We start from the raw sequence: 25371 nt of genomic DNA, 5'->3' as shown, positions 1-25371 counted from the left end.
CGATAATATCGGACATCCCTAATTTAAATATGTTTAAGTTAAGTATAGTGTGATTTTGTGTGAAGGGCGGACTAGCAAAGTAAGATTTTCATTGTATGGCAAACTGTCTGTTTAACTGTCTGTTTAACTGTCTGTTTAACTGTCTGTTTAACTGTCTGTTTAACTGTCTGTTTAACTGTCTGTTTAACTGTGCACATGACAATAAACAATCTTGAATTTTTTATCTTGAGCTTGTTGTGCTTTCTGGATGGTCTTGTTTCACCAGAGGGGGCCAGGGTCAGTGCCTTGCTCAAGGACACTTTGACAGGGATGAACACATCTCTCTCTCTCTTTACCAACTCTTATCTATCTTTTGTATTGTATACTCTTTGTATTTCTCTCTCTCTCCGTCTCTCTCTCTCTCTCTCCCTCTCTCTCTCTCTCTCTCTCTCTCTCTCTCTCTCTCTCTCTCTCTCTCTCTCTCTCTCTCTCTCTCTCTCTCTCTCTCCTCTCTCTCTCGCTCTCTCTCTCTCTCTCTCTCCCCTCTCTCTCTCTCTCTCTCTCTCTCTCCCCTCTCTCTCTCTCTCTCTCTCTCTCTCTCAGCAGGATGAATGGTGTGGAGGGTGTTCCTCTGAAGATGGCGATAGGAGCTCAGCAGGAGGAGGTGGAGTTGATCGTCGCTCCTGATATCACCGTTCCCGACTACCTCACTATACTGAGAGACACAGAGGTGAGTGTGATGAGGTTAGATTAAAACAAGACATTTATTGTCCTCCTCGACGAGGCACTGTCTGAGCGAGACTGAATTATGAATTTTCCGAACACCTCCAACACCGTCCGCCAATCCATGAGCAGTAAAGCATGTGTTTTACAAGATGCTACAAGATGCAGAGAGACTCAGAAGCAGCTTCTATCCTCAGACCGTCAGTACAGAGAGACTCAGAAGCAGCTTCTATCCTCAGACCGTCAGGACAGAGAGACTCAGAAGCAGCTTCTATCCTCAGACCGTCAGCACAGAGAGACTCAGAAGCAGCTTCTATCCTCAGACCGTCAGGACAGAGAGACTCAGAAGGAGCTTCTATCCTCAGACCATCAGGACAGAGAGACTCAGAAGCAGCTTCTATCCTCAGACCGTCAGTACAGAGAGACTCAGAAGCAGCTTCTATCCTCAGACCATCAGGACAGAGAGACTCAGAAGCAGCTTCTATCCTCAGGCCGTCAGTACAGAGAGACTCAGAAGCAGCTTCTATCCTCAGACCATCAGGACAGAGAGACTCAGAAGCAGCTTCTATCCTCAGACCATCAGGACAGAGAGACTCAGAAGGAGCTTCTATCCTCAGACCATCAGGACAGAGAGACTCAGAAGCAGCTTCTATCCCCAGGCCATCAGGACGCGTCTATGCCAAATACAACGCAGTTCGGTTTCCGGGTTCCTCTGATTGGCCACGACACCCATGTGACCCCGCGCTAGCACGCCCCCTTATCCACGCCTGCCGCTACGCCGCGCCAAGCTCCTCTGTGTTGCAGCGCGCGGCAGAGCGGCAGAGGTCCCTGTGTGTTAAGCGAGCCTTGTAATGTTAAGCGACCTACTCGCGGAAATGTAATGTTAATCGGCGGAATGTACATATTTATCAAAACAACTACCAGATTCACTCTACCAGATTCACTCTACCAGATTCACTCTACCAGATTCACTCATAAACGTTATATAACATAACGTTATATGCGTTTTATTCATAACGTTATGGGTTTGAATCACTGTACATTGAGGGGGGTTGAATCACTGTTTACACTCCCCACTACATTCGTCACTCAGTTTTAACATCGACGGTTAGCTCAACTCGTTCGTCAGCTTGCTGTGTTTCAAGTTCAAGTTTCTTTAATAGTTGTCATACAGAAGTACAGAATACTTTCATACAAAATGCTTCTTACTGTTACGCTCCAGAGACTGTGCTAGACAAGATAGTATCAAATAACATAGTATAGCATGTAATTTAGAAGAAGAAAATGAGGTCACAGTGTTCGGTATAGACATATGTACAATGTTCTGAGTTACCATATAATATACAATACTATGCAGTGTACTAATGTACAGTACTATATAGTGCAAAGCAGAAATGGGATGAGGTACAATTTAGGTACAATTTACAGTAAGGTGTACGAGTTGTAGTGCAATCCTTCATCAATAAATATAAAGTGTGGGGAGTGGGTGCTACAGTGTGTTTGTTTAAAGTGGGTGTGTGCTATAAAGTGTGTGGAGTGGGTGCTACAGTGTGTTTGTTTAAAGTGAGTGTGTGCGTGTGGATGTGTGTGCTATGTGCGTTTGTTTGGTGGTTGTTGTTGTGTAGTGTTCATTGTTCGTTTAGCAGCCTGATGGCCTGGGGATAGAAGCTTCTTCTGAGTCTTTCTGTGCTCGCCTTGAGACTGTGGAGCCTGTGGTCAGTTGGTGGCAAGTTTGAATCACTTCAATTATTATAATTTTTTTTTAACGTTTAATTAATTGATCATCTCTCTATATACACGTAACTAGCTATTCATATCAATCGAAATAACGTTCATCTCCGCGAGCCTTCAGAGCTGCTCTTATTTGTAAATGGAAGAAAAAGGAGTTTTTCATTGTTCAAGAGTGGATATGTTGCAGAAAAAGAATTGAAGTGATTCGAACTTGTCACCAACTGACCACAATAAGAGCAGCTCTGAAGGCTCGCGGAGATGAACGTTATTTCGATATGTTCTGTGTTATGTATATATATATTTTAAGATCTGGGGTCAAACAGTATTTAGAAATTATGCTTAGCGTTTGTTTAACCTGCTTGGAGTACATGGGCGGGGTTTTCTACATCGGGACACTTCAGATAGTGTCCGGTAAGTGGTCACAGCCAGGGAAGCAGAATACATTGACTTTCGGTCTAAACTTCCTGGAACTCTGTGTATTGTCCTACTCAGCAAACCCCACCCCTCCGGTATGCCAAGCAGGCTAAACCCTAAGTTATTAGGAAATGCTTTTTTCACCCAGGTCTGGCCTAAAGACTCTAAGAATTATTCTTCTTCCTGCTCCTTTTGCCCATGGTATGGTATTTATGATTTTGTATGAAAACTCTGATGATTGTATTGCCTCCATGTGGCAAATAATAAAACTCTGAATCTGAAAGATATTCTATTCTATTTTATTCTATTCCAAATTAAATGCAATTGAAATAAATCTTAGTACAGGTGATATTCAGAGAACCAAGGTTGTTAATGTAAACAACGGTTCACTCTCGATGTCAGCTAGTGCACCTCTGCTCATCAATTCATTTTACAAACAGACTGAGAAACACACAAAGTTATGCACGTTAACAGGAAATAAACTTGCTGTACAGTTTAAAGGAACACGCCAACATTTTGGGAAATTAGCTTACCGTCTTCTCCAGAGAGAGACAAGAAGATAGATACCAGTTTCCTCTCTGTGTGTTCAGTAGAAAGCTATCTGGCTGCACGTTAGCCTAGCTTAGCACAATGAATGGACATGGCCGGTTGTTAGTTGGACAATGCGGCACTGTCCGCTTCCATTCATTGTGCTAAGCTAGGCTAACGTGCAGCCAGATAGCTTTCTACTGAACTCACAGATCGTTTTTCACATTAGGATCTAACATCCCAATAGGCCGCTTACGAGTTGAAATAAAGGTTTGAAATGGAAAAGAAATGCACAGCCTAAAACATCACTAACATGCAGTGGTGGAAAGTAACTAAGTATTTCTACTCAAGTACTGTACTTAAGTACAATTTCGAGCTACTTGTACTTTACGTGAGTATTTTCATTTTAGGGAACTTTATACTTTTTACTCCACTACATCAGTTACTAGTTACAGTACTTTGAGGAAAACGATTTTGCATAGAAAACATGGCAAATTCTTTTGAAGATTATATACCGTAATTCCTCTAATAGTAACCCCGGCTTGTATTTGTTTCAAATGTAGCGGGTACCAGGCTTGTATTAGGAGGAGGCCTGTATAAGAGGGAGGCCTATATTTCAAATTTTCAAACGGATCATAATGAATAAATCAACATTTTGTGTCAGTTTGAACCCAGTAAAATGTACTGGGTTCATTTATTGAAACCAAGTACTGTATGAAATAGTAAACAGTGCAATTACAGGTGGTCACTGGTCATTTCAACGTTTTCAAAGTGAAATCACGTAACTAGCTCAGTATGCAGCTCAGTATATTAGTAACCCGGCTTGTATTAGGAGGCCGGCTTATAATTGCTTAGCTCAAGAGCGCACCCGGCCATTAATAGAGACCCGGCTTGTATTTGAGACCCGGTTACTATTAGAGGAATTACGGTACTTTCACATTTGAAGCCTGTCGACCTCAAGAGGACGTAATCAGAGCAGCATAACTGGACCACATACCACTTTAACATAACCTTTAATCAGAGCAGCATAACTGGACCACATACCACTTTAACATAACATTTAATCAGAGCAGCAGAACTGGACCACATACCACTTTAACATAACCTTTAATCAGAGCAGCATAACTGGACCACATACCACTTTAACATAACCTTTAACCAGAGCAGCATAACTGGACCACATACCACTTTAACATGACCTTTAATCAGAGCAGCATAACTGGACCACATACCACTTTAACATAACATTTAATCAGAGCAGCAGAACTGGACCACATACCACTTTAACATAACCTTTAATCAGAGCAGCATAACTGGACCACATACCACTTTAACATAACCTTTAATCAGAGCAGCATAACTGGACCACATACCACTTTAACATGACCTGTAATCAGAGCAGCATAACTGGACCACACACCACTTTAACATGACATTTAATCAGAGCAGCATAACTGGACCACATACCACTTTAACATAACCTTTAATCAGAGCAGCATAACTGGACCACATACCACTTTAACATGACCTGTAATCAGAGCAGCATAACTGGACCACACACCACTTTAACATGACCTTTAATCAGAGCAGCATAACTGGACCACATACCACTTTAACATAACCTTTAATCAGAGCAGCATAACTGGACCACATACCACTTTAACATAACCTTTAATCAGAGCAGCATAACTGGACCACACACCACTTTAACATGACCTTTAATCAGAGCAGCATAACTGGACCACATACTACTTTAACATAACCTTTAATCAGAGCAGCATAACTGGACCACATACCACTTTAACATAACCTTTAATCAGAGCAGCATAACTGGACCACACACCACTTTAACACAACCTTTAATCAGAGCAGCATAACTGGACCACATACCACTTTAACACAACCTTTAATCAGAGCAGCATAACTGGACCACATACCACTTTAACATCACCTTTAATCAGAGCAGCATAACTGGACCACATACCACTTTAACACAACCTTTAATCAGAGCAGCATAACTGGACCACATACCACTTTAACACAACCTTTAATCAGAGCAGCATAACTGGACCACATACCACTTTAACATGACCTTTAATCAGAGCAGCATAACTGGACCACATACCACTTTAACATAACCTTTAATCAGAGCAGCATAACTGGACCACATACCACTTTAACATAACCTTTAATCAGAGCAGCATAACTGGACCACACACCACTTTAACATGACCTTTAATCAGAGCAGCATAACTGGACCACATACCACTTTAACATAACCTTTAATCAGAGCAGCATAACTGGACCACATACCACTTTAACATAACCTTTAATCGGAGCAGCATAACTGGACCACACACCACTTTAACACAACCTTTAATCAGAGCAGCATAACTGGACCACATACCACTTTAACACAACCTTTAATCAGAGCAGCATAACTGGACCACATACCACTTTAACATCACCTTTAATCAGAGCAGCATAACTGGACCACATACCACTTTAACACAACCTTTAATCAGAGCAGCATAACTGGACCACATACCACTTTAACACAACCTTTAATCAGAGCAGCATAACTGGACCACATACCACTTTAACATGACCTTTAATCAGAGCAGCATAACTGGACCACATACCACTTTAACATAACCTTTAATCAGAGCAGCATAACTGGACCACATACCACTTTAACATAACCTTTAATCAGAGCAGCATAACTGGACCACATACCACTTTAACATAACCTTTAATCAGAGCAGCATAACTGGACCACATACCACTTTAACATAACCTTTAATCAGAGCAGCATAACTGGACCACATACCACTTTAACATAACCTTTAATCAGAGCAGCATAACTGGACCACATACCACTTTAACATAACCTTTAATCAGAGCAGCATAACTGGACCACATACCACTTTAACATAACCTTTAATCAGAGCAGCATAACTGGACCACATACCACTTTAACATAACCTTTAATTAGAGCAGCATAACTGGACCACATACCACTTTAACATAACCTTTAATCAGAGCAGCATAACTGGACCACATACCACTTTAACATAACCTTTAATCAGAGCAGTATAACTGGACCACATACCACTTTAACATAACCTTTCATCAGAGCAGCATAACTGGACCACATACCACTTTAACATAACCTTTAATCAGAGCAGCATAACTGGACCACATACCACTTTAACATAACCTTTAACCAGAGCAGCATAACTGGACCACATACCACTTTAACATGACCTTTAATCAGAGCAGCATAACTGGACCACATACCACTTTAACATAACATTTAATCAGAGCAGCAGAACTGGACCACATACCACTTTAACATAACCTTTAATCAGAGCAGCATAACTGGACCACATACCACTTTAACATAACCTTTAATCAGAGCAGCATAACTGGACCACATACCACTTTAACATGACCTGTAATCAGAGCAGCATAACTGAACCACACACCACTTTAACATGACCTTTAATCAGAGCAGCATAACTGGACCACATACCACTTTAACATAACCTTTAATCAGAGCAGCATAACTGGACCACATACCACTTTAACATGACCTGTAATCAGAGCAGCATAACTGGACCACACACCACTTTAACATGACCTTTAATCAGAGCAGCATAACTGGACCACATACCACTTTAACATAACCTTTAATCAGAGCAGCATAACTGGACCACATACCACTTTAACATCACCTTTAATCAGAGCAGCATAACTGGACCACATACCACTTTAACATAACCTTTAATCAGAGCAGCATAACTGGACCACATACCACTTTAACATAACCTTTAATCAGAGCAGCATAACTGGACCACATACCACTTTAACATAACCTTTAATCAGAGCAGCATAACTGGACCACATACCACTTTAACATAACCTTTAATCAGAGCAGCATAACTGGACCACATACCACTTTAACATAACCTTTAATCAGAGCAGCATAACTGGACCACATACCACTTTAACATAACCTTTAATTAGAGCAGCATAACTGGACCACATACCACTTTAACATAACCTTTAATCAGAGCAGCATAACTGGACCACATACCACTTTAACATAACCTTTAATCAGAGCAGTATAACTGGACCACATACCACTTTAACATAACCTTTCATCAGAGCAGCATAACTGGACCACATACCACTTTAACATAACCTTTAATCAGAGCAGCATAACTGGACCACATACCACTTTAACATAACCTTTAACCAGAGCAGCATAACTGGACCACATACCACTTTAACATGACCTTTAATCAGAGCAGCATAACTGGACCACATACCACTTTAACATAACATTTAATCAGAGCAGCAGAACTGGACCACATACCACTTTAACATAACCTTTAATCAGAGCAGCATAACTGGACCACATACCACTTTAACATAACCTTTAATCAGAGCAGCATAACTGGACCACATACCACTTTAACATGACCTGTAATCAGAGCAGCATAACTGAACCACACACCACTTTAACATGACCTTTAATCAGAGCAGCATAACTGGACCACATACCACTTTAACATAACCTTTAATCAGAGCAGCATAACTGGACCACATACCACTTTAACATGACCTGTAATCAGAGCAGCATAACTGGACCACACACCACTTTAACATGACCTTTAATCAGAGCAGCATAACTGGACCACATACCACTTTAACATAACCTTTAATCAGAGCAGCATAACTGGACCACATACCACTTTAACATAACCTTTAATCAGAGCAGCATAACTGGACCACACACCACTTTAACATGACCTTTAATCAGAGCAGCATAACTGGACCACATACCACTTTAACATAACCTTTAATCAGAGCAGCATAACTGGACCACATACCACTTTAACATAACCTTTAATCAGAGCAGCATAACTGGACCACACACCACTTTAACACAACCTTTAATCAGAGCAGCATAACTGGACCACATACCACTTTAACACAACCTTTAATCAGAGCAGCATAACTGGACCACATACCACTTTAACATCACCTTTAATCAGAGCAGCATAACTGGACCACATACCACTTTAACACAACCTTTAATCAGAGCAGCATAACTGGACCACATACCACTTTAACACAACCTTTAATCAGAGCAGCATAACTGGACCACATTCCACTTTAACATGACCTTTAATCAGAGCAGCATAACTGGACCACATACCACTTTAACATAACCTTTAATCAGAGCAGCATAACTGGACCACATACCACTTTAACATAACCTTTAATCAGAGCAGCATAACTGGACCACACACCACTTTAACATGACCTTTAATCAGAGCAGCATAACTGGACCACATACCACTTTAACATAACCTTTAATCAGAGCAGCATAACTGGACCACATACCACTTTAACATAACCTTTAATCGGAGCAGCATAACTGGACCACACACCACTTTAACACAACCTTTAATCAGAGCAGCATAACTGGACCACATACCACTTTAACACAACCTTTAATCAGAGCAGCATAACTGGACCACATACCACTTTAACATCACCTTTAATCAGAGCAGCATAACTGGACCACATACCACTTTAACACAACCTTTAATCAGAGCAGCATAACTGGACCACATACCACTTTAACACAACCTTTAATCAGAGCAGCATAACTGGACCACATACCACTTTAACATGACCTTTAATCAGAGCAGCATAACTGGACCACATACCACTTTAACATAACCTTTAATCAGAGCAGCATAACTGGACCACATACCACTTTAACATAACCTTTAATCAGAGCAGCATAACTGGACCACATACCACTTTAACATAACCTTTAATCAGAGCAGCATAACTGGACCACATACCACTTTAACATAACCTTTAATCAGAGCAGCATAACTGGACCACATACCACTTTAACATAACCTTTAATCAGAGCAGCATAACTGGACCACATACCACTTTAACATAACCTTTAATCAGAGCAGCATAACTGGACCACATACCACTTTAACATAACCTTTAATCAGAGCAGCATAACTGGACCACATACCACTTTAACATAACCTTTAATCAGAGCAGCATAACTGGACCACATACCACTTTAACATAACCTTTAATCAGAGCAGCATAACTAGACCACATACCACTTTAACATAACCTTTAATCAGAGCAGTATAACTGGACCACATACCACTTTAACATAACCTTTCATCAGAGCAGCATAACTGGACCACATACCACTTTAACATAACCTTTAATCAGAGCAGCATCACTGGACCACATACCACTTTAACATGACCTTTAATCAGAGCAGTATAACTGGACCTCATACCACTTTAACATAACCTGTAATCAGAGCAGCATAACTGGACCACATACCACTTTAACATAACCTTTAATCAGAGCAGCATAACTGGACCACATACCACTTTAACATGACCTGTAATCAGAGCAGCATAACTGGACCACACACCACTTTAACATGACCTTTAATCAGAGCAGCATAACTGGACCACATACCACTTTAACATAACCTTTAATCAGAGCAGCATAACTGGACCACATACCACTTTAACATAACCTTTAATCAGAGCAGCATAACTGGACCACACACCACTTTAACATGACCTTTAATCAGAGCAGCATAACTGGACCACATACCACTTTAACATAACCTTTAATCAGAGCAGCATAACTGGACCACATACCACTTTAACATAACCTTTAATCAGAGCAGCATAACTGGACCACACACCACTTTAACACAACCTTTAATCAGAGCAGCATAACTGGACCACATACCACTTTAACACAACCTTTAATCAGAGCAGCATAACTGGACCACATACCACTTTAACATCACCTTTAATCAGAGCAGCATAACTGGACCACATACCACTTTAACACAACCTTTAATCAGAGCAGCATAACTGGACCACATACCACTTTAACACAACCTTTAATCAGAGCAGCATAACTGGACCACATACCACTTTAACATGACCTTTAATCAGAGCAGCATAACTGGACCACATACCACTTTAACATAACCTTTAATCAGAGCAGCATAACTGGACCACATACCACTTTAACATAACCTTTAATCAGAGCAGCATAACTGGACCACATACCACTTTAACATAACCTTTAATCAGAGCAGCATAACTGGACCACATACCACTTTAACATAACCTTTAATCAGAGCAGCATAACTGGACCACATACCACTTTAACATAACCTTTAATCAGAGCAGCATAACTGGACCACATACCACTTTAACATAACCTTTAATCAGAGCAGTATAACTGGACCACATACCACTTTAACATAACCTTTCATCAGAGCAGCATAACTGGACCACATACCACTTTAACATAACCTTTAATCAGAGCAGCATCACTGGACCACATACCACTTTAACATGACCTTTAATCAGAGCAGTATAACTGGACCTCATACCACTTTAACATAACCTGTAATCGGAGCAGCAGAACTGGATCACGTACCACTTTAACATAACCTTTAATCAGAGCAGCAGAACTGGACCACGTACCACTTTAACATAACCTTTCATCAGAGCAGCATAACTGGACCACATACCACTTTAACATAACCTGTAATCAGAGCAGCATAACTGGACCACATACCACTTTAACATGACCTGTAATCAGAGCAGCATAACTGGACCACATACCACTTTAACATAACCTTTAATCAGAGCAGCATCACTGGACCACATACCACTTTAACATAACCTTTAATCAGAGCAGCTTAACTGTCACCACTTTAACATAACCTTTAATCAGAGCAGCATCACTGGACCACATACCACTTTAACATGACCTTTAATCAGAGCAGTATAACTGGACCTCATACCACTTTAACATAACCTGTAATCAGAGCAGCATAACTGGACCACATACCACTTTAACATAACCTTTAATCAGAGCAGCATAACTGGACCACATACCACTTTAACATGACCTGTAATCAGAGCAGCATAACTGGACCACACACCACTTTAACATGACCTTTAATCAGAGCAGCATAACTGGACCACATACCACTTTAACATAACCTTTAATCAGAGCAGCATAACTGGACCACATACCACTTTAACATAACCTTTAATCAGAGCAGCATAACTGGACCACACACCACTTTAACATGACCTTTAATCAGAGCAGCATAACTGGACCACATACCACTTTAACATAACCTTTAATCAGAGCAGCATAACTGGACCACATACCACTTTAACATAACCTTTAATCAGAGCAGCATAACTGGACCACACACCACTTTAACACAACCTTTAATCAGAGCAGCATAACTGGACCACATACCACTTTAACACAACCTTTAATCAGAGCAGCATAACTGGACCACATACCACTTTAACATCACCTTTAATCAGAGCAGCATAACTGGACCACATACCACTTTAACACAACCTTTAATCAGAGCAGCATAACTGGACCACATACCACTTTAACACAACCTTTAATCAGAGCAGCATAACTGGACCACATACCACTTTAACATGACCTTTAATCAGAGCAGCATAACTGGACCACATACCACTTTAACATAACCTTTAATCAGAGCAGCATAACTGGACCACATACCACTTTAACATAACCTTTAATCAGAGCAGCATAACTGGACCACATACCACTTTAACATAACCTTTAATCAGAGCAGCATAACTGGACCACATACCACTTTAACATAACCTTTAATCAGAGCAGCATAACTGGACCACATACCACTTTAACATAACCTTTAATCAGAGCAGCATAACTGGACCACATACCACTTTAACATAACCTTTAATCAGAGCAGTATAACTGGACCACATACCACTTTAACATAACCTTTCATCAGAGCAGCATAACTGGACCACATACCACTTTAACATAACCTTTAATCAGAGCAGCATCACTGGACCACATACCACTTTAACATGACCTTTAATCAGAGCAGTATAACTGGACCTCATACCACTTTAACATAACCTGTAATCGGAGCAGCAGAACTGGATCACGTACCACTTTAACATAACCTTTAATCAGAGCAGCAGAACTGGACCACGTACCACTTTAACATAACCTTTCATCAGAGCAGCATAACTGGACCACATACCACTTTAACATAACCTGTAATCAGAGCAGCATAACTGGACCACATACCACTTTAACATGACCTGTAATCAGAGCAGCATAACTGGACCACATACCACTTTAACATAACCTTTAATCAGAGCAGCATCACTGGACCACATACCACTTTAACATAACCTTTAATCAGAGCAGCTTAACTGTCACCACTTTAACATAACCTTTAATCAGAGCAGCATCACTGGACCACATACCACTTTAACATGCCCTTTAATCAGAGCAGCCTAACTGGACCACATACCACTTTAACATAACCTTTAATCAGAGCAGCATAACTGGACCACATACCACTTTAACATGACCTTTAATCAGAGCAGCCTAACTGGACCACATACCACTTTAACATAACCTTTCATCAGAGCAGCATAACTGGACCACATACCACTTTAACATGACCTTTAATCAGAGCAGCATAACTGGACCACGTACCACTTTAACATAACCTTTAATCAGAGCAGCATGACTGGACCACATACCACTTTAACATAACCTTTAATCAGAGCAGCCTAACTGGACCACATACCACTTTAACATAACCTTTCATCAGAGCAGCATAACTGGACCACATACCACTTTAACACAACCTGTAATCAGAGCAGTATAACTGGACCACATACCACTTTAACATAACCTTTAATCAGAGCAGTATAACTGGACCACATACCACTTTAACGTAACCTTTATTGATTGATTGATTGAAAACTTTATTAACAGATTGCAGAATGGGTACAATACAGTACGGCTCAATACACACAATTGTTAAGGGGATGCAGACCAGAGAAAGACTTTCGTCTTGTTTACATCAGGGTCCCCCATTTTCAATTCATCATAGGTCAATAGATCGAGGCTTGAATGCTCCCAGGCACTGGGAGACACAAACCTCATGTAGAATGCATACTTTGGGATGGGGGGTCTGTCCACTGGGACTCCAGCGTGGTTGCATATCGATTCCTCCCATTGCGGCAAAACATTGTTGCAAGCTTTGATTAGTTCAGCCCTTCCGTTGAAATTGGACGCTTACCGATATGACCCGATAGTGCATCACTCTCTTAGAATCTGGATACAGTGTAGGAGAAGGTTCGGTCTACAATCAATGTCATCTCGGGCACCGATCCCCTGCAATCGTATGTTCCCACCGTCCCTATTGGACTCTGCTTTTAGGAACTGGAGCGATAAGGGAATATCTAGTTTTAAACATCTGTATATTGACACGTTTTTTGCCTCTTTTACTCAGCTGACTCAAAAATATGATATTCCTTGGACTCATTTCTTCCGTTATATGCAAATTCGCTACTTTGTACGCAACAGATGACAAATGTCCAAATATGCCTGAAAAAACAACTTTAGATGAATTTCTAGATGTTAATGTATACAGCAGGGGAGTGATTGGAGTATTGTATGATGATAATAATAATAACTTTGTTTGTATAGCACTTTTCATACAGAGGTTGCAGTTCAAAGTGCTTCACAACAGTATAAGAAATACAGGCATAAGCGAGCATACAAATTATATAAAATTAAAAAAAAGATAGAGAGGTAGCAAGGTGAGGTAAATCAGTGTTTCACATTAGGATCTAGCATCCCAATAGGCCTCTCTGTTTACAGTTTCATTCAGTAATACAAATAATAAAAATAGAATAGACAGAGTAAAAAAAAAAAGTGCAGTGATTCAGTTTAAAAATAGGCTAAAAATAATAAAAATAGAACGGACATACAACAGGGTATTTAACATACAACAGAGCACTGCATCAGTGAAAAGCAAAAAGTGTGATAAAATAGTTCAATACAAATATAACAGCGCAGTGCATCGCTCTTAATCAGTTTTGAATTACAACAGAGCAGCGCTCTTAAAATTACAGCGCATAGGAGGCAGTGAGATCAAATGAGCATAGAACCGACACATGAATTTGATAGGAAGTGTATAAAAGTAGGCAGGGTAAGACAAGTGCAGGTAAAGTACAATTTGTGTCAGGATATCCCTGATGTTTCATTTAAATGCCTGAGCAAAGAATATGATATGTTGTCGACCCTACATTCCCCTTCTCTCACTATTATTAGATCGCATTGGGAGGATGATTTGTCTGTGGAATTTCCGTATGAACAATGGCAATCTATTCTCCGGAATGTTCACTCTTCCTCGATCTGTGCCAGACACGGGCGCCTGCAGTTTAATGCACCGTCTGCATTTCTCAAAGGAAAAGTTGGCTAAGATCTATCCAGGGACAGATCCTTTGTGCAATAGGTGCAAAACGATGACTGGTTCTCTTCTCGTTCATACATTTTGGACTTGTCCAAATCTATATAACTATTGGACATCTATATTTTGATACTTTTTCTGTAATATTTGGAATCAAAATGTACCCTTCCCCCCCCACTCAATCTTTGGAGTGGCACCAGAGGATATGCCTATTCCCATAAAATACTGGAAAGTCATTGGGCCTCATTCAACAATACTCTCTTATTATTTTTCTTATATTCTTGCTTACCTGTCTGTTAAGAGAACAATCAGAAAAGCCACCGCCACATTCATCAAGCCGTTCGCTAAAATCATTTGCATACAGACACGCCCGCCATCTCCTTATAAGGCGAATGAGGCGTGTGTAAAACAGCCGAGTTTCGGCATCTGATCGCTGTCTGATCCATTCAACTGGAAGCGATTTGCGACTGATCTAAAAATCAAAAGTCATCTCTCTCTGAAAGGTCCCTGTGGCTAAAACTTCGAATGCGCTCAGAACTTGTACGAGCAGAGAAGAGAAGAGAGGAGAGGAGAGGAGAGGAGATGTTGTAAATATGCGTTCTATGCGTACGCCTGGGCAGCCAGCATAACTAACTGTTCTAACAGCAATATATAATCCATTTCAGAAGAAGAACATACGCAATAAGTTATAATAATAATTATTATTGAAAAGTTCTGGGTTTATAAAGTCGTATTTGGGGGCAATTGACCAATGGTTTGCTTTCAACCCATGAACTCCTTCCTCTCTCACCTTTTTATATATATTTTTTTATTGTATCTACTAAAACTTTGAGCATTAGGAATGGTAGGCTTTTTTAATGTTTCTCATCTGGGTAAGAGTTTCTTATCTGGGTAAGAGTGCTCTTGACCACTCTTAGAATTTGTTCTTGCCTGAGAGAAAAGCAACAATAAGAAAACATAGCTAAAATCCCAGGTAAGAACAAAATAAGAGGAAATGCTAGTTAAGAACGAAATCTGTTCTTATATCGCTTCATGAATGAGGCCCATTGCTTTTACTGCCCTAATTGCTCGGCGTCTAATACTTGTGATGTGGAAGCAGAAGGCCTCTCCCACACAGAGATGTGATGGGGTTTACTTCCTACACTCGGAGAAGATGAGATGCACCTTAGGAGGCTCTACGGATAGATTCTATAAGACATGGCAACCTTTTTTGACTTATATGGAACATGTAAAGATGTGTACACTTCCATAGTTGACTCTGTAGGACTGTGTTGAGACTTCATGGCAGGTTGACTTGTGACTGACGTGTGAGAGATATTGAAGATGTGAGTGTGTCTTTGTTATGTTTTGTTTTGTCTTTTACTTATTTACTTATCTGATGTGTATGTCTCTGTTAGTTTAGTGTTTGTGGTCTTAAGTTTGTAATGTTTGTCTTAGTTGAACCTGTGGGGGGGGGGGGTGTAACAGGGATGATTGGGGGGGGGGGGGGCTGGTGGGAGGGATTATGTATGTCTTTGAGTTTTATACTGACCATTATCCTGTATCCATGTTGGTTGAAAATGAAAAATAAAATTATAGAATGCATACTTTTACTTTAGATACTTAAGTACATTCAATAGCAAATACTTCTCTACTTTTACTTAAAGGAACACGCCAAATTAGCTTATTTGCCATCTACCCCGGAGTTAGACGAGCAGACGCCCTTTTCTTCTCCGTGCATTAGGTTTAGAAACAGGCGCACCGTTAGCCTAGCTTAGCGTCATTCACTGGAAGTAGGTGTGCCAGTGTAGCCTAGTTCCCAACAGTCACGAAATACACTCCAAATACAACTCCAAAACGTTCCTGTAAACATGTTGTGACCTGTGTATTTACCACGTGGAGAAATAAAAAATAAAAAAATTATAATTCGACATTTTCGTTTTCTAAGCAGAAATATACTCTGAACAATTTTTTGCCAAACCACTGCTGCCTGGGCGCAGTGATTTCATCACCTCAAAACCCCTGTTGGTTTTTTTTAAACTGGGCTTTTGAGGTGATGAAATCACTGCGCCCAGGCAGCAGTGGTTTGGCAAAAAATAGTTCAGAGTATATTTCTGCTTAGAAAACGAAAATGTTAAAAAATATATATCTCCACGTGGTAAATACACAGAGGTCACAACATGTTTACAGGAAAGCTTTGGAGTTGTATTTGGAGTGTATTTCGTGACTGTTGGGAACTAGGCTACACTGGCACACCTACTTCCAGTGAATGACGCTAAGCTAGGCTAACGGTGCGCCTGTTCCTAAACCTAATGCACAGAGAAGAAAAGGGCGTCTGCTCGTCTAACTCCAGGGTAGATGGCAAATAAGCTAATTTCCCAAAAAGTTGGCGTGTTCCTATAAGTATAATTTGAATGGAGGACTTTTTTACTTTGACCAGAGTACTCATCTGGGTATTTCTACTTTTACTTAAGTAAAGGACCCGTGTACTTCCTCCACCACTGCTAACGTGGCCTCTCTCTCTCGTCCTCTCTCTCGTCCTCTCTCTCGTCCTCTCTCTCGTCCTCTCTCTCGTCCTCTCTCGTCCTCTCTCGTCCTCTCTCTCGTCCTCTCTCTCGTCCTCTCTCTCGTCCTCTCTCTCGTCCTCTCTCTCATCCTCTCTCTCGTCCTCTGTCTCGTCCTCTCTTTCGTCCTCTCTCTCGTCCTCTCTCTCGTCCTCTCTCTCGTCCTCTCTCTCGTCCTCTGTCTCGTCCTCTCTCTCGTCCTCTCTCTCGTCCTCTCTCTCGTCCTCTCTCTCGTCCTCTCTCTCGTCCTCTCTCTCGTCCTCTGTCTCGTCCTCTCTTTCGTCCTCTCTCTCGTCTTCTCTCTCGTCCTCTGTCTCGTCCTCTCTCTCGTCCTCTCTCTCGTCCTCTGTCTCGTCCTCTCTCTCGTCCTCTCTCTCGTCCTCTCTCTCGTCCTCTGTCTCGTCCTCTCTCTCGTCCTCTCTCTCGTCCTCTCTCTCGTCCTCTGTCTCGTCCTCTCTCTCGTCCTCTCTCTCGTCCTCTCTCTCGTCCTCTCTCTCGTCCTCTCTCTCTCTCTCTCTCTCGTCCTCTGTCTCGTCTTCTCTCTCGTCCTCTCTCTCGTCTTCTCTCTCGTCCTCTCTCTCGTCCTCTCTCTCTCTCTCTATCTCTCTCTCTCTCGTCCTCTCTCTCGTCCTCTCTCTCGTCCTCTCTCTCTCTCTCTCTCGTCCCGCGACAACAGTACGAGTTCAGCCTGGAGAGGTGGGTGCTGACCAGCCTGCAGGGGGGCTACCCCAGCCACCCCCGCGCCCGCGCCCTCTGCCACCTGTCCGAGCGCCCGCCCTCCTGCCCCCCCTACTGGCAGATGTTCAGCAGCCCGCAGCAGAGCCGCCTGGCCAGCCGGCACCGCTCGGACTTCTGGGAGCCCAACCCCCGGCAGCGCTCCCACAGCCTGGACCCCAAGGACCTCAAGCTCCGGTTCTCCGCCTCCGACGACTCGGAGGAGGACGAGGGGGAAGGAGGCGGGGCTTCAGACGGGGGGGGGACCGAGGAGAAGGCCAAGAGGACGCGCGAGAAATCTCCTCTGGTGAGACAGGGCCGTGCGAGGAACCCCCCCCCGCGACCCTTCACCCCTGACCTCTTGAACCCGCCGGCGTGTCTGAGCAGCCTGCCGCACCAACGCCGGAAGAACCTGCGGCAGTCTTCGCTCTCGGTGCTGCCGACCCCCCCCGGCGGCGCGACCCCCGGCTCGGAGAAGCAGAACAACATCGGTCCTGCCGGGCCTCCCCGCCAACCCAAGACCCCCCAAAGACCCCCCACCAACACCAGGGCAAATGCCGTCAACAGACCCCCCAACGTCAGGGCAAATACCATCAACAGAGTTCCCAAGACCAAGAAGCACAAGCCGTCACCTCTGGTAAGAGATGCACACCTCCAGGTCTGGGGTCAGAGGTCACCTCTGGTAAGAGATGCAAACCTCCAGGTCTGGGGTCAGAGGTCACCTCTGGTAAGAGATGCACACCTCCAGGTCTGGGGTCAGAGGTCACCTCTGGTAAGAGATGCAGACCTCCAGGTCTGGGGTCAGAGGTCACCTCTGGTAAGAGATGCACACCTCCAGGTCTGGGGTCAGAGTTCAGGTGGATTAAAGGTGAAGTAGTGATGAGAGAAGTTGTAGAACATCTCTGATTTTGATTATTATTTATGGAGGCCCATAAAAGGAGAGAGAGACCGTGCAAACTCTTAAAAACCTCGGCTTGGGTTATGTTTTCATGCGTCTGCTAGGAATGTTTTCAGTTTAAAAACTAAGTTGTTTTCATAATTTGATGTGATTATTTATTCGAGGCGCCATAAAGGAAGGAGACCATGCGACGTCTTAAAACCCGTCTCTTGAGTATGTTTTTTTTACGCGTCCGCTTGGAATGTTTTCAGTTTAAACTTAAGTTGTTTTCATAAATTTTCTGGGCTTTTTTTCTTCCAGATTTGTTTTGTTTTCGTTGTTTCGGCACACGGCTCCCATTCGTGTCTGGCGGACGTTCATTTTAATCTTCTTTCCTCCTCCTCCTCCTCCTCCTCCTCCTCCTCCTCCTCCTCCTCCTCCTCCTCCTCCCATTTCCCGCCCACTGGGCCGCGTGTTCTCGGTTTGAGCAGGAACACTCTGCCCCCCCCCCCCCCCCCCCCCCCCCCAAAAAAGCCCTTTCTCTGGGGAAGTGCAGTGGAGAGGACAGCTGCTGGGCTCCCAGGGGCGCACGCTGTTTGGTTTACAGCCCAGGGCACTTGAACCTCGGTGGGCAGTGGGGACTTACTATAACCGGCCCCACACACAGGCCTGGAACAACCCAGAGTGGTATTTTAATCACTGTGCTTAGCATCGCTGGTGTCCTCAGCACCCAAGACGGCGCTCGTAGGATTAACTGAACCGTTCTGTATCGGAGCTCTCTCTAAAAACAACCTGGTTTTCCTTTCATTTCATTTCGTTCGTGGCAACGCACAGCTCCACAAAAGCACAACGGCATCATTTCATAATCAAAGCATGTTTCAATTTGCACATTCCGTGAGCGAAAAGGAGCAGGGAGAAGAAAATAAATCTTATTTAGCCTTCCCCCTTACTCAAAACATAAATAAAAAATGGAAATAGATGGTCTGTCAATTACGCATATTTAACAAGCAATACTTACAATAACATGAGCATTTTTTTAAATAATAATATAATAAAAAGAAAATGGTCATAGGGAAAGCTATTACCCCTCAACTTCATAAAGTCTAAATGTTCTTTCTTTATACATTTTCTCGAACTGAAAGATATTTGTACAACTCTTCAAATCATTCAGTTTGATGTCCTTGCTATATATATTTATTTTCTAAATTACAGTGTAGAATGTGTTTCTAACTAAAGGTTTCTCGAGATACGAGACTCGCTTAACATGTCAACTTCAACAGTTCATTTCCTTTTTTTGCTCCACTTTTTCTCCTCTTTTTCTATTTTTTCTCCCATCCCAATTTAGCCGTGCCAATTCTCCCCTCCCCTGTCTTGAACATTGCTCGCATGTGCCCCCCACTGGCCGGTTGTAGGGAGGATAGAAGCCTTGCATCACGTGTCCCCTCCGGTACACGAGGAGGCAGCCAGTCGCATCTTTTCACCTGCCAGCGCGGACTCTCATTGGCGAGGTGTAACGTGTGGGAGGCTCACACTGCCCCCGCCATTTTCCTGTCTCTGCTGTGCAGGCGTCCCCCAACCGACCTGTAGGAGTCGCTGTCCACAACGTCCAGATTACCACCCATCGACTTCCCACCCGCTGACTCTGCCAATTGAGCCAGTATGACGGCCGGCCCAAGCCGGAGGCAACGCCGACAGCCGGATTCGACACCAGTGTCTCATGCGTTGGTGACGAGCGCAATGTCCGCTGCGCCACCCAGCCGCCATTTCAACAGTTATTTCAAGTGAGAAAAGTGATCGAGGTCCCCCCCCCCCCCCGATCGCAGGGATATTCAAGTTCACATAAACCTGTTAGTTACTGTTCAGCTGGTAAATTCCATCGTTCCAAATCCCACCAGTGGGTCTTCCATGTCCAGTTGTTTATGTTTCTTTCAGATGGAAGTGAAAATAGATCCTTACAATCTAAACTTTGAATGTTTCCTCAAAGGATGTGCATTCTAAGAATAGTCGGCGTAAAGCCAGGCCCTGGAACGCTGCCCGGTTACCCCAGGTGCCGAGTCTGGGTTCGATGGAAGTTCCCCCGAAATGACATTCCTGAGCAGCGGTGGGTTTCGAGGTTAATCAGCTGAACGTGTCAGTGTTGTAATGAACCATGAACGGCCTGCTGCTCCTAACGTCCAGTTCACACTGCCGGGCTCCACGGGGCACCCCGATGTAAACAAGACCAACGTCTGTCTCTGGTCTGCATCCCCTTAACAATTGTGTGTATTGAGCCGTACTGTGTTGTACCCATTCTGCAATCTGTTAAATAAAGTTTTCAATCAATCAATCATTCATTCATTCATCCATGCAAACATAAGGTGTGAGATATTACTTTATTGATCCCCTTGGGGAAATTCGATCGTCATAGAGCAGCATGGAGGATGGGAGGTATGGCCAGGGTAATGGAAGAAAGACATAAATAATATAGGCGATACATATTAGATCAAATAAACAGTGTAAACAAAGGTGCAGATGGGGGTCTGTCTGTATGCCCTCTATCCCTATCGCTTATATTATACGTTACAATAAATATGGCAATAAAGAATATTAATCTGAATGTATACCGTGAGGAGTACGAGTAAGAGTAAACGGTATACACAAGGTGCAGTATACACATTAACCCTTTCACTGCCACACGACAGCCGGTTAACCCTTTCACTGTGACAATACAGACAATACAGCGGAGCTAATGATGCTAATGATGGAGCATCGCCGTCGGTTGTGTCATAGTAAAGGGTTAACCTTCTGTCGTGTGGCAGTGAAAGGGTTAAGGTACCCTAACTGGCCATATGTTTTAGTCCCTGCAGACATACTGCAGATAAACCTGTTTTGTTGACGCTCTTTCCCTCTTTCTCTCTCTTCACTCACCTCCTTTTAATCCATCTCTCCTCCCTTTCTTTCACCCCATCTTCACTCACTGCTATCGATCCATTATGTTAAGAATGTAAAATAAAAAGCCTGGTTAGTTTGTTTGTAAGAGTTTGACTGTTAAATCCTACAATAGCAAAGTGAGTCAGTGGTTTTGTTTCTTCTTTCTACACACAAACACATACTGTACATTCACACACAATCATACACAATCACATACTACAGTCATTCACACACAATCGCATGCAGCAAGGCCAACGGCTTCTCTGTTACCGTGGGTGACAATATTGTCACAAGGACATATAGAGGCAAATCTTTCCTGTGACAAAATGGGCATCCAATGTAATCAAAAAAGTCAACCAACGAACTCGATTCTTGTACCGGATCTCCTCTCTGGTGAACAAGAACACCCTGAAGACTCTGGCAGGAGCACTTATTCAAGGGTACTACGACTATGCTTGCACCTCATGGTACCAAAGCACCTCAAAGGCACTAAAAACAAAATTACAAACATCTCAAAACAAACTGGTCAGACTACTGCTTGACCTTACTCCTAGAACCCACCTCACCCCTGCCCACTTTGACAACCTATGATGGCTTAGAGTAGACGACAGAGTACAGCAACTTGCAAATGGGCCTGGTCTACAAGATACACTACACCACTAAGGTACCCATGTACATGTCGAAATACTTCCCAAAGGTCAGTGAATTCCACGACCACAACCCACCCACCCCCCTCCAATGTACAGTTTCTTCCCTTTCGGGTGTATATATGTTTTTTATGATCTCTTTTTCTTACACAGTACTGTATATTTGTATGTCTTGTATGTCATAAATGTCTTGATGAATTGAGAATGGAGGACCCTGATGTAAACAAGACGAAAGTATTTTTCTGGTCTGCATCCTCTTAGCAGTTGTTTGTATTGAGCCGTACTGTATTGTACCCATTCTGCAATCTGTTAATAAAGTTTTCAATCAATCACACAATCGCATACATTCACACACAATCACATACATTCACACACAATCGCATACATTCACACTCAATCGCAGCTGGGCAGTAGTACCACGTTACAGATTAGATTAGATTAGGCATCCAAAATGTAACAGTAAAACACAAAAAATAAAAAATAAAAGGCATCCAAAATGCTGATGGTTCTGATATCTGTTCTGTTGTCTCCCTCTCTAGACCCACAGCCAGAGCGTCTCCCTGCCTCTGGACCCGTCCGTGGAGCTCCTGTCAGCGCTGAGCCCAGAGGAGAGGGAGCTTCTGGGGGCCATCACAGAGCAGGGCTACCCCCTCCGCACCGCCATCCTGGCCCTGCAGAAGACCGGCCAGCAGACACCAGAGAAGGTCAGAGGCTACAGCCGTTATGCACTGATGGGCAACTCTGATGGCAAACTGTGTGATGTTGTCCGGCAGCGTGGCCACGTGAGTAGAGCTCCGGACTCGTGTTCGGAAGATCACCGGGTTTGAGCCCCGTTCAAGGCCGTTGTCGGGTTAGGGTTAGGCGTTGTTGTCCAGCAGGGAGACACTCTGTCCTCTGGACCTGGTGGTGTTGTTGTCCAGCAGGGAGACACTCTGTCCTCTGGACCTGGTGGTGTTGTTGTCCAGCAGGGAGACACTCTGTCCTCTGGACCTGGTGGTGTTGTTGTCCAGCAGGGAGACACTCTGTCCTCTAGACCTGGTGGTGTTGTTGTCCAGCAGGGAGACACTCTGTCCTCTGGACCTGGTGGTGTTGTTGTCCAGCAGGGAGACACTCTGTCCTCTGGACCTGGTGGTGTTGTTGTCCAGCAGGGAGACACTCTGTCCTCTGGACCTGGTGGTGTTGTTGTCCAGCAGGGAGACACTCTGTCCTCTAGACCTGGTGGTGTTGTTGTCCAGCAGGGAGACACTCTGTCCTCTGGACCTGGTGGTGTTGTTGTCCAGCAGGGAGACACTCTGTCCTCTGGACCTGGTGGTGTTGTTGTCCAGCAGGGAGACACTCTTGGTACAGTGGTCTGTGATGCCGCCCGCGACGCGGGAGACCGGGGTTCAACTCCCACTCAGGGCGATCCCTTAACAGGGGTCGAATCGAAAACACAATGCAGAGTAAGATCACACCGGCTACACTAGGAGCCCCGAAACCTGCTAGCCCATCCTGGTGCACTGCACATAGTGATTAACATAGTATTTAACACCTCGTTAGCTGCAGACTCTCTGTGTTTAATACCTCGTTAGCTGTTTCCACTCCAGTCTCTCTGTGTTTAACACCTCGTTAGCTGTTTCCACTACAGACTCTCTGTGTTTAACACCTCGTTAGCTGTTTTCACTCCAGTCTCTCTGTGTTTAACACCTCGTTAGCTCCAGTCTCTCTGTGTTTAACACCTCGTTAGCTGCAGTCTCTCTGTGTTTAACACCTCGTTAGCTGCAGACTCTCTGTGTTTAACACCTCGTTAGCTGCAGACTCTCTGTGTTTAACACCTCGTTAGCTGCAGACTCTCTGTGTTTAACACCTCGTTAGCTGCAGACTCTCTGTGTTTAACACCTCGTTAGCTGCAGACTCTCTGTGTTTAACACCTCGTTAGCTGTTTCCACTCCAGACTCTCTGTGTTTAACACCTCGTTAGCTGCAGTCTCTCTGTGTTTAACACCTCGTTAGCTGTTCTCACTCCAGGTCTGAGCTTGACTACGAGCTTGGAGGGGAGTATGGTATTGAATGCTGAGCTGTAGTCGATAAATAGCATTCTCACATAGTTCCCCTGCCTCTTGTCCAGGTGTGATGCTGCTGTGTGCAGCACATGGGCTATGGCGTCCTCCGTGGACCTGTTGGGGCGATATGCAAATTGCAGGGGGTCCAGGTTGGTGCGCAGGGAGGAGCAGATGTAGCCCTTTACTAGCTTCTCAAAGCACTTCATAGCTATGGAGGCGAGAGCTACAGGGCGGTAGTCGTTGAGGCAAGCAGGCGTGGTTTTTTTGGTACAGGGACAATACAGGGACTGTATGACTAACAGTTCAGGAGATACACTCATCTGAAAATGTCAAGTTTGGCCTGATGGTGGCGCCGGAGGCAGAGTTCCTCCTCTAGGGGTCATGAATGTGAAAGCTTTTGGAGTTATCGCGTTCACACGTCGTTCGGGGATATAATTACCTGTGCTTCAAGTCTCACAGAGTATTGTCCACTCCTTCTCAACCTCCCTGCCAATGTGAACGGCCTTTAGGTAAGCTGAGGTCAGCTACAACGCACACTGTACACCACAGAAGAAGAAGAGGTGATCTGCACGTCAAAGTTAGCCTGGTGTTGTCCTTTTGAAAGGTCAAACTCTCAGCTGTGTATGTATTGTACATACATTCACACACTATCACACACATTCACACACAATCACATACATCGCATACATTCACACACAATCACATACATTCACACACAATCGCACACATTCACACACAATTGCATACATTCACACACAATCGCATACATTCACACACAATCGCACACATTCACACACACTTGCATACATTCACACACAATCGCACACATTCACACACAATCACATACATTTACATACAATCGC

At 43.4% G+C, this 25371-nt stretch overlaps 1 protein-coding gene across 1 annotated transcript in view; it reads left to right on the top strand.

Annotated features, from left to right (window-relative positions):
• Positions 1-586: 586 nt before the first annotated feature.
• The window catches only part of ubap1lb (ubiquitin associated protein 1-like b), a gene marked incomplete at both ends in the record, with an annotated part of 41717 nt that continues 16932 nt past the window's right edge, over positions 587-25371 (top strand). The window contains 3 exons of the mRNA XM_084308166.1: positions 587-709; positions 17996-18670; positions 23007-23171. Of these exons, the coding sequence (XP_084164292.1) occupies positions 587-709; positions 17996-18670; positions 23007-23171 (963 nt within the window). The remainder of the gene's footprint in view (positions 710-17995; positions 18671-23006; positions 23172-25371) is intronic.

This window comes from Notolepis coatsorum (genome assembly GCF_963971535.1).
Source record: "Notolepis coatsorum genome assembly, chromosome: 2".
In the NCBI taxonomy this organism is placed as follows: Eukaryota; Metazoa; Chordata; class Actinopteri; order Aulopiformes; family Paralepididae; genus Notolepis; species Notolepis coatsorum.
Note: the sequence above shows the minus strand (reverse complement) of the source record. Positions and strands in the feature narration are given on the sequence as shown.